General features: G+C 38.4%; 1 protein-coding gene across 3 annotated transcripts in view; it reads right to left on the bottom strand.

The window, feature by feature from the left end:
- Window positions 1–10,272, bottom strand: part of LOC5571189 (2-acylglycerol O-acyltransferase 2) — a 36,859-nt gene that overhangs the window by 627 nt on the left and 25,960 nt on the right. The window contains exons 5-6 of one of the 3 annotated variants that reach the window (XM_001653462.2): window positions 8,971–9,512; window positions 8,584–8,900 (exon numbers count right to left, since the gene is read on the bottom strand). In XM_001653462.2, the coding sequence (XP_001653512.1) occupies window positions 8,743–8,900; window positions 8,971–9,512 (700 nt within the window). In that variant the 3' untranslated portion in view covers window positions 8,584–8,742. Of the gene's footprint in view, window position 1; window positions 544–8,583; window positions 8,901–8,970; window positions 9,513–10,272 lie in introns of those variants that run through there. The other 2 variants (XM_011495169.2, XM_001653465.2) reach the window with 2 other exon arrangements.

Raw genomic sequence — 10,272 nt, 5'->3', positions numbered from 1 at the left:
CTGACTGTATTGATGGGCTTTCGGCGTGGGATCAGTCCGAAGGAATACTGGAAGAATCCACGTCCCACAAACGCAGCCGGAGCAATTCCCGTAGTAGCCTTAACCCACTCCTGGAAGCGTCGCAATCTCGATCCCGGTGGATTGGGCGGTTGGTCGAACAGATCCAGCTCTCCAAAGTTGATGACGGGGACGAGTGCCGTTCCGGTATTCAACGCAATCCGGCAGAATCCCTTGCGATTTTTCAGCACCAGTTGAAAGTTGTTGGGTCGGCAGTTGAGGGATTCGGCGGCTCCACCTACGAGCAGAACCACCGCATTCGATGTGTATCCGTCGCTGTTGGATGGGTGCTTTGGGTCGTTGGAACTGGTCAAAAGATGGGTCATTCCTTCCGAGGAGCAGGATGCCACACCCCAGCTGAAACACAACTCGCGAAACACCGGAACCAGCAGGTGGAAGTCGAGTGTAACAACGCGAGACCGTATGCCGGGGAAGAGCTTGTAGAATCCGGTCGTGTCGGTGGCGAAGCTAAGGAAGCAGCCGGTACTGAAAGGGAAACGATTTGCAAATTATTATTCTTTCTGTGAAGTAAAGTTCGCTTAGAGGCATGCCCATTAAAATAGTCCCAAATACCGTAAATTCAGGTGAAATTGATCAGTAGAAATACATTGATCACTGTGTCACGCGATTTTATTTCTTCCTAATTTATAAAACTATAAAATGACCAGACGTCGCAATTTTCAACATGATATTACTGCGTCAAATCTAATTGTTTGACTAAACTGAGCAATTAGAACATGATTTAGACCTAAAATGTTTGTAGAATACACATCCAAAAAGAATAATGTTCAAAAGGGAACGAGATCTGACAGGGTGTCCCGCGCTTCGCGGGACATATAACTTCTTCTTTCTGGCGTCACGTCCCCACTGGGACAAAGCCTGCTTCTCAGATTAGTGTTCTTATGAGCACTTCCACAGTTATTAACTGAGGGCTTTCTTTGCCGATTGACCATATTTTTGCATGTGTATATCGTATGACGGGACATATATGGTCGCTTTATATAAATATCAATGTAACCTGCAGTGAATGAACGTTGTTTCTCGTAACTATTGTCGAACTGTGTGTTGTGAAGTTTTTTTTTGCGTTAAAGAATGTTTATTTCTATGAAAATAATGTAAAATGACAAAATAATGTACGGTGCAGTATTGAGAAACATCCATAAACTTCTAGTTCTAAACAAAGATTTGAACATAGTGTAAACCTAAACCTAAGGATGTTTAAAATATATCCTAAATCCAGATTTCATAGCCTAAACTTGCGTAAATTTGCACATTAGGTTGAAATAACTGAATTTCTGTTAGATTTCATGAAATTCCTTTGGAAATTGCATACATTTAGGCGTTTTCCGCGTAATACTTGAAATTGAACTATTCATTATTTCTATAAATATTGTATTGTTTAGAATTTAGCAAGAATATTCGGATTCAGGGAGCTCAAATTTATGATGTAGAGTTGTTTTGAAAACTAACAATAATGGCATTGACAAGTGACCAATTTCACCCCGAAATAAGATCCTCCGATTTTTTATTTTAGAGATATTTTTTAGTACTAAAACGACATTTGTTAGAAAATTTCGGTACATGAACGAATGAGACTCACCTTCGTACTTGTAATCCTGCATTCAGTTGTTTGGCATTGTCAACATTATAGAAAACAGCCAGGAAAAACCGTGAAACATGATCAATTTCACTCGAAATTACGGTACGTGAAATTTCATGCTTTACACATGTAAAAATAGCTTGTGTATCCAAAATAACTCTTTAAAAATTTCAACTTGTAGTTTACATGACGTGAGACCACAAGAGTCTTAGTTTCTGGAGGAATATCTGCAAAATAGAAATCTTTTCTGGGATGTGTAAATTCTGGGCTTCGTAGCCGTGCGGTAAGTTTCACCAGGCATTTAGTCGCATCGTGCTAAGGAGTATGGGTTCGATTCCCGCTTCAGACCGGGAAACTTTTTTTTGTCAGTGTGGTGCTCCTTCAATGGGAAAAACGCCCACTGGAAGCATTAACATGTCCGCATCCTTTTAAACACGTGTATTGACAACCAGGAACTAACTAACTTATCTTTCTCAATCCAAAATGGGTTTTACTAGTATGGGTCTGTATTTCAAAGAGCTGTAGTTAGAAGTTTGTTTACATTTTGAGTGTTGCACTGTGTAAAAGAAAGACAAACTTGTGGTTCCTGTTAAGTTTTGAAAGTTTCGGCTTGACGAACTTCGTCCTAATGTCCCATTCGGCTCTCATGACCTGACACCATTCCATACCAAGCGTCCACAGTACGTGTTGACTATCTCCGATTTCAACCAAATTTTGGTCAAATGTCCATTATTACAAGTTAATGCAAAAAATCAATCGGACTACCACTCGACTCATGGGACCACCTCTATTGTGAAAAAATCTGGCGGCCATCTTGTATTTTGACGTCATTTTGATTTTAAGTAGTACAATGAGTTTTTTACCTTGTTAGCACTTGTTGAACTCTAATGCTACAGTGTCCATCACTCTTCTTGTTCTTTTTTTTTCTGGCGTTACATCCTTACTGGAACAGAGCCAGCTTCTCAGCTGTATTCATCATAAAAAAAGATGATTAAATGAGAATTTTATAATGCATATATGGTACCAGAATGATTCATCGGTTTATCTTCAAGTCAAGGAATAGTATTCTTCTTTTATTTTTTTGGTTCAAAACCATTGATTTAAATGAACAATCAATTGAACAGCTAATATAAGATAAGAATGAAAGAATCTGATTGTTTTTTTTTTTCAATGGATGCCTCATCATTCAACATGATGAGCGCTAAGTTGGTAAAAAAATCATTCAACTGTTTAAAACCAAAACGGCTTCGAATTCCAAGATGGCTGCAGATTTTTGAATCTCAAAATGATACTCCTGAGTATTGGCATTAAGTCCACATTAGAACAAAGCCTGTCTCTCAGCTGTTCTATTTCGCTATTTTTTCACATGAATATTGGGCGGCAGCTTAACCGATACTTATGGTACAGAAAATTAAGGAAGTTTAAAGTTGGAGAACTTAAGATTTTCTCAATAAATAAATGTACTTTTGGTAATGTTTTATATTAAAACTACAGATATCACTTATGTTACTTATGTTACAACGCGCAATCTAGAAATTTCATTCAATGAACAACAATGCATAGCAGACTCGGTTCCAGTAGCGTCGTAGAAGAATAAGAGAACACACTCGACTCGAAGAAAACACCAACGTTTGAAAACTGTTTTTTTGTTGTTGTACTGATGTTTTCATTGATTGCACTTGCCATATACGTCAAAATCGTAGAACAAGATTTAGAAAACCGTTCATTTCATAGGGTACATACCCTTGCTCACCTACTTTTTATAGCCTATCTATGCAGTTTTTTCTGAGCTTAATGATTGTCAGAATTCTGAACGAGCAATGCGCTAATGGTGAAAAAATGGTTTTTCTAACGAAATTCAAGATGGGAGCCAAATTAAAAATGTCTTAGTCTCAGCTAAGATATATCCTTCCTCTATATAAAGACACTATTCCAATTGAAATATGAGACATATTACGCGAAGAAATACGTAAGATTTATCAAAAATGGGCTTTTTCGCAACCTGTTTAGCTAGCTGGCGTACGAGGGGTCCACCAATTTAAGAAAATTGAAAGGACCACTCTTATGTTTTATCGAAAACTAGCGATCAGTGACATAAAATTGGTATTCTAACAATGGGTGCCGATGACGGCATGGTTTCAGCGAGAATTGCTCTGCTATGTTTGCAACCATAATGTTCAATGATCCAATAGATTATAATTAGGTTGTTAAAGGCCACATTATCAGAAAATATGAAAGTTTTTACCTGATTTATGCAAAACATAAGTCACCCGAATACTATTCACGCTAAGCCTGCTCCACGCAGTACATGTGTTAAAACTACACAGAATGAGGCAACCAATGCAGAACTGGCTGACTGAGTGAAAATTTTGTGTAGGTCGCACTCATTCTGTGAGTACCCGGGTAGATGTGAATAACAAAATAATATCAAAATAAGAACAAATTTTGCAATCATGTCTAGTTTAACCATTATTATGTTATTAATATATGACATTAAATATCTCATCAATAGCAAAACATACTAGCATAGCAAAATTTGTCATTGATATGTTATACTTAAAATTCATGTAATAACTAATCAATAACAAAATATACTATCATGGTAAAATTTGTCAAACATTACAATTTTAAAGTTTTTCAGAGATGTTTTCATTGGAATATTCGAAGCGGAAGCAAATGGGAAAAAAGCTTTCACATTTGTGACCATTTTTCAACTTTACACTTGAAAAAAAACCGGAAAACTTCTCATCCTACCAATCAATGGCCAACTGTTTGCTGCCGCGCGGGAGATGACTGACACTTCCGTTTCCATCGATCCGCGCACAGCCAATGGCCAACACATCGGCTACACACAGCATGAGTGCGACTTACACAGAGTTTTCAATCAGCCAGATGCTTAAAATCGTTTTGGTGTCTTCTGCGCGATTATTCCTGATTGCCCAAGGCATGATCGCGCAGAAGACACCAAAACGATTTGAAGTACCTGCGGCGATCTACAAGCGTTTTTTTAAGATAGTCGGCGCGAGAATTTTTCGCGCCACGCATAATATGGTTCGATTGGCTTGTTCGGAACAAAATCCAAACACTGCAACAGAGCTTAAAGCAGTTCATCGTAGTGATTGGAAACTTTGTCAACACATTCTGGGTCATTTCTGGAGCAGATGGATCCGTGAGTATCTGCCAATTATTACGCGACGGACTAAATGGTTCGTGGAACAAAACCGATAGAATTAGGTGATATCGTCTTCATCGTGGACGGACATTTTAGGAATCGCAAGATCCGCGGTAGGGTAACAGAAGTGTTTCCAGGAAAAGTTGGCCGTATTAGGCAGGCAGCAGTTCGGACATGTACCTGAACTTTTCGTAGATCTGTTTCAAAGCTAGCGATTATAGATATTCTTTCGGAAAGGCAGCTTTACGAGGTTAGGAATGTTAGCAGGGGCGTAGCGCACATTGTTAAACCTGCCATCGACTGTCGGCCACAGAAACGGTCACTCGGTATCGATAAGGTTGCCGAATTGCCCATTGCACGGTGATGTCATCAGAAAATCGCTCTCTCTCCCTCCTTCGGGAAATCTGAAAATAACGGTGCCAGTACCTGTCAAAGTTGACAGGTACTGGCACCATTGATTTCAAGTTTTGTTGATGAGCGAAAGAGAGAGAATTTCGCCGTGAAATGCCTAATTGAAAGATTACGTGAATGTGAAGAACGATACCGTAAATTAGGGGGAAAATGATCACCGTGTCATACGATTTTATTTCTTACTAATAGAGCAAAAAATTAATTCAAGCAATAGGGGAAGTGGTGGTAAAATGAACAGCGGTGATAAAATGAACACCTGGACTTTTATCGAGAAAAAAACAAATGTTGATGAATTTTTATCACGCCCGGGCAATTTATAGCATAAATCAGAGTGTTCGAGTTGATACGTAGGTCAATTGAAGTGAAAATATTAACGAAAACTAAGATTTTAGAAAATCACGTTTGAAAATTAGAACTGACGTAACTTTTAGCTTGGAAGACTTGAGGGTTTTCAGTGAGGTGAATATCGTTACGATATGAGGTCAAATTTGATAACTTTAGAATTATTTTTGAATGGGTTACAACCATTAATGGATATATTTTCGGTAAGGCAATACAAGTTTTCAGAAATATTTGTTTCACTCACGTTTTTTGCATGATGTTCATTTTACCACCAACAGCTGTTCATTTTACCCACATAGTGCAGCTAAAATGAACATTTACATCGTTTTTTGCTAGCGACAAAAATATGTGAAAATTCAGCAAATTTAGTCTAAATTCGTGTCGCTGCTATAGATAACATCCCTGTTTTTGATGTTGTGGGATAGAACTATACAAATTCCTCGTTTTTCTATCAGAAAAATGATGATTTCCTTAAGGTGTTCATTTTACCACCCCTTCCCCTAGTAAATCAACGTCGTTTGTCTTAACTATTGTCGAATTGTATGTTTTGAAGTTTTTTGTGTTAAATGATGCTTAACAAGGATTTGGACATGATGTCAACCTGAAAGTTTGTAAGGATGCTTAAAATATATCCCCAAAACAGATTTTATTATCGAAATTCGTACGAATTTGCCAATTTTGTTAAATTAATGGAATTTCTGATAGATATAGGAAAATTCCTTCGGAAATTGCCTACGTTTCTGTGGTACCGTAATCCGGGGGCAAATTGATCACTATCTTACAACTTTTTGTTGTGTAATCCTTCGGAATTGAAATATTGTCAAATAAATTTCGGCAAAATCAGTACTGTATTGATCTTTATCAGTTTATGTTACCGATTTTTCATGAAATAATATTTAACATATCATAAAAATAGTTTTAATATCAAAAATTGAGAACGACACACTGGGGCGAAATTGATCACCATATCACAAAGCAGATTCAATAATACAAAATATCCCTATCTATTAAATTTGGGTCTCCTGAATCTGAAAATGATGTCGAAATTCTTATAACTCGAGTATTTGATCATTTTATTGCATAATTAAACCTTGAAAATCTGCCGAATACGCCTAAATGTAGGCAATATCCGTAGAAATAAGCACATTATTTGAGAATAAGCGGTTTTTTGAGCAAAACACAATACTTGCTATGCTGAATGATAACAAATATGAGTTCAGTAGTTCATGCTTAAGCTTACAACCAATTTTGAAGACTTAAAGTTGCAATTTAGGCATAGCACCAGTGGATTGTTTAGCACCGACATTTCCAACTGTTTTGCTTTCACCTTCAACAAGTGTGAATATTTCTAAGCAAAACTGATCCTAATAAAAATGAAATACTTCAAAATCATCATTAGACATCTATAAACGAGAACACATTAAATGTCTGTGGTGTCTACAAAACCTTCAACAACTTTGGGAGGAAATGTGTTTTGGTATCGACCTGATCAAATTCACCCCAGTGATCAATTTGCCCCCGGATTACGGTATTCTTGAAATATAAATCTCGCATACTCTGAGATAACGCCCTAAAAGCCATTGGTAGCCACGTGTATAGCTCGTTGTTTCTGAGCAAAAGAAAGAATAAGCATCCAAACCAACATCACGGGCAGGTAGATAATGATTAAATAGCATGAAAATCCATTCAAATGCTCCGAAACAACGAGCTACACACATGGTTACCAATGGCTTTTAGGGCGAGATCAGAAGTTATGCGAGAAATGCTCATTATTTCCATAAATCTTGAATTGTTGAGAATTTAGCAAGCATATTTGTCAATCCTTAGCAGCTGTCAAATAAACATTTTTATCATAAGTTAAGTCACAGGTTATGTTGGTAGAAAATGTATACACTCGCATTGTGTGCTATTATTCATCACATAATATATGCACGTATATCGCCTCACTTTTGTACGTAGAGGGCCTTTTCGTGACATCTTATAAGTGAAATTTTGCACATGCAAAGCCTCCAGATGATTTCGTTATACGTACATTTTATTTGTTTGGGAAGTGATCAATTTCACTCCGAAATGGAATCTTTTGATTTTTTATTTTAGCGAAGATTCTCAGCACTAAAATCACATTTTTATGAAAATTTCGGTATATGAGCCAATAAGGCGCACCGTTGTACTTGTTTTCTTGCATTCAGTTGTTTGCCATTGGCAGCATTAAAGAAATTAGTCATGGAAAGCAGTAAAATATGTTCAATTTCACCCGAAATTACGGTAACTGTCAGAGGGAGATGAGTCGACAGAAAGTCATGCTAGAAGCCATGTATGTAGGATTTATCTAGAACGTTGTTAAAAACTTCCATTGAATTACACAAGAAGTTTGGAAAAACTTGTCTGATTGATTTTGGAATAGCTATACTCGGAGTAGTTAAGACTGAAAGGGTTACCAGAATTATAAGATGTTGGGATGAATATTGATTGTGTGGAAATTTGTTAACCTATTATACATTTTAGATTTAAAGTATTGTCAATAAACTACATTGAACAGCTAAAAGGGTCTGCGAATCCCTGTTTCTACATTCGAGGTGGCTACAATTCGATGATAGGAAAATTTGTCTAAAGCATCGAACTGATGGGATCGTTCAAATATTACGTAACGCAACAGGGGGAGGGAGGGGGTCCCAAGTAGTGTTACGGTCCATACAAAAATTTTGAATTTTTCTTCCTAAATCTGTTACGTGGAGGAGGGAGGGGGTCTAAAATTGTCGAAATTTGCGTTTCGTAATATTTGAATCATCCCCTCATTTCGATGCAATTATCAACATTAACCGTTTCGACCGCAGAAAGCGCGCATTCTGGAGCAACATTCTCTCTTTCATTTTTGTCACGTTAAGTGATGGTTTTCTATTCTATGTTCATTCTTTCAATTCCAGGTCTATTATAAAATCTCAAAAAAGAAAAATGGCAAAAAATTTCTGGGAATGTGATATTCAATCGTTAAACCAATGGATTATTCAATTCATTTATTGAACTTTAAAGCTTCTCAACCATTCTAATTTTGTTTCCCATGGCACCGTTGTTTATGCAACACATTTGTTTGCGACTAGTAGAGCACTCTTACTTTGGAATATTTAATGTCGTAGGTAGGCAATTCGTTATCCTAACCATATCACTCCAGAACCACCTGGACGTTCTTGTAGTCCTTGATGAACTTGGGCTTGTTCTTCTCGAACAAGTCAGCCAAGGATTTGCAGAACTTTTCGTGCAAATCATCGATCTCTGCCTGGGATGGCTTGTCGTTCTTCTGAGTATGCAACGGTGCTCCAACTGAAAATTATATCGATTAGTTATGATTCAGCGTATTCGCCTGATTAGATTGAAGCATGTTGATACTTACTGACTGTGTTGATCGGTCGTCGCCTTGGGATCACACCGTACGTGTACTGGAAGAATCCTCGACCGCGGAATGCTGCCGGAGCGATTCCGGTCGTATTCTTGACCCACTCCTGGAAATTGCGTAATGGGGAGCCCAGAGGATTCGGCGGTTGATCGAACAGGTCCACCTCACCAAAGTTGATAACTGGCACCACGGAGGCACCGGCCTGAATAGCGATCTTGCAGAAGCCTTTCCGATTTTTGAGCACCAATCGGTAGTTGTTTGGCCGGCAATGCAGCGATTCAGCGGCGCCACCAACCACCAGGACAACGGCATTGGCAGTTCGACCGTCTTTGTTGGCCGGATGGTGTGGATTGTTGGAAGCCGTCAACATGGACATGACGCTTTTGGAGGCACACGAAGCGAGACCCCAGCTCAGGAGAATCTCCCGGAAGAACGGAATGATGAAGTGGAAGTTCAGCGTGCATGGTCGCGACCGGATGCCTGGATACAGTTTGTAGAATCCCGTGGTGTCGGTGGCAAAGTTCAGGAACGTTCCGGTGCTGAAAATGTTAGAAGGCGGTTTAACGGAATCTGGAGCTTACTTGGGATGGCTTGAGGGGGTTAGCACAGACAAGCGAACGAAACACTGACGAAATTTCCATCGACCACGCTTCAAACTATCATTTCAAATTTCTTAGATCTCGCTACCACGCAGGCACGCGCATCGTTTTTCTTCAGTTTTGACATTTTTTACTAGCACCACCTGCAGGCCTTTTGGCACACAATAGTATTTCGTGCTACATGGCCACCAGATGACGATTTTGTGAACTGAGCGATGGCTTTTAAAGGGTTTTCGTTTCAAGTGGTACATCTGTTTGTCTGTGGGGTTAGTGTCATGTGAGTGTTACCATACACCATATGATAGAGATGAGTACGATTTTGAATTGAATTGAAAAGTAGTAAAAAATCAGATACTTACAATTATGAAAACTCGGATGCCGGACGTGTTGAACATGAGCACAATAATCACTGTATCGTATGGTCATGACATTCACATGCACTTTTTGAACTATGTATGTATGAGTGAACAGGCAGAGGATTGATGGTTTGTGACAAAACATAACCTCAAAGACGTTTAATTTTCATAACACTTGTTTTATGATCCACCATGTCCTTTGTGATAATCTATCATTGTTGTTTACCAAGATGCTCAACAAATAATTTGGCGTACGTGTGGCACTCTTATCAGTTGACGAGCTCTGGTCGATGACCGAAAACAATGATTGGTTTGTTCAATCGATTTATATGATTTTAAAGCAT

This window comes from Aedes aegypti, chromosome 2 (assembly GCF_002204515.2).
Source record: "Aedes aegypti strain LVP_AGWG chromosome 2, AaegL5.0 Primary Assembly, whole genome shotgun sequence".
Lineage (NCBI taxonomy): Eukaryota > Metazoa > Arthropoda > Insecta > Diptera > Culicidae > Aedes > Aedes aegypti.
The sequence above is the reverse complement of the archived record's forward strand: the minus strand, read 5'-3'. Positions and strand labels throughout refer to the sequence as shown.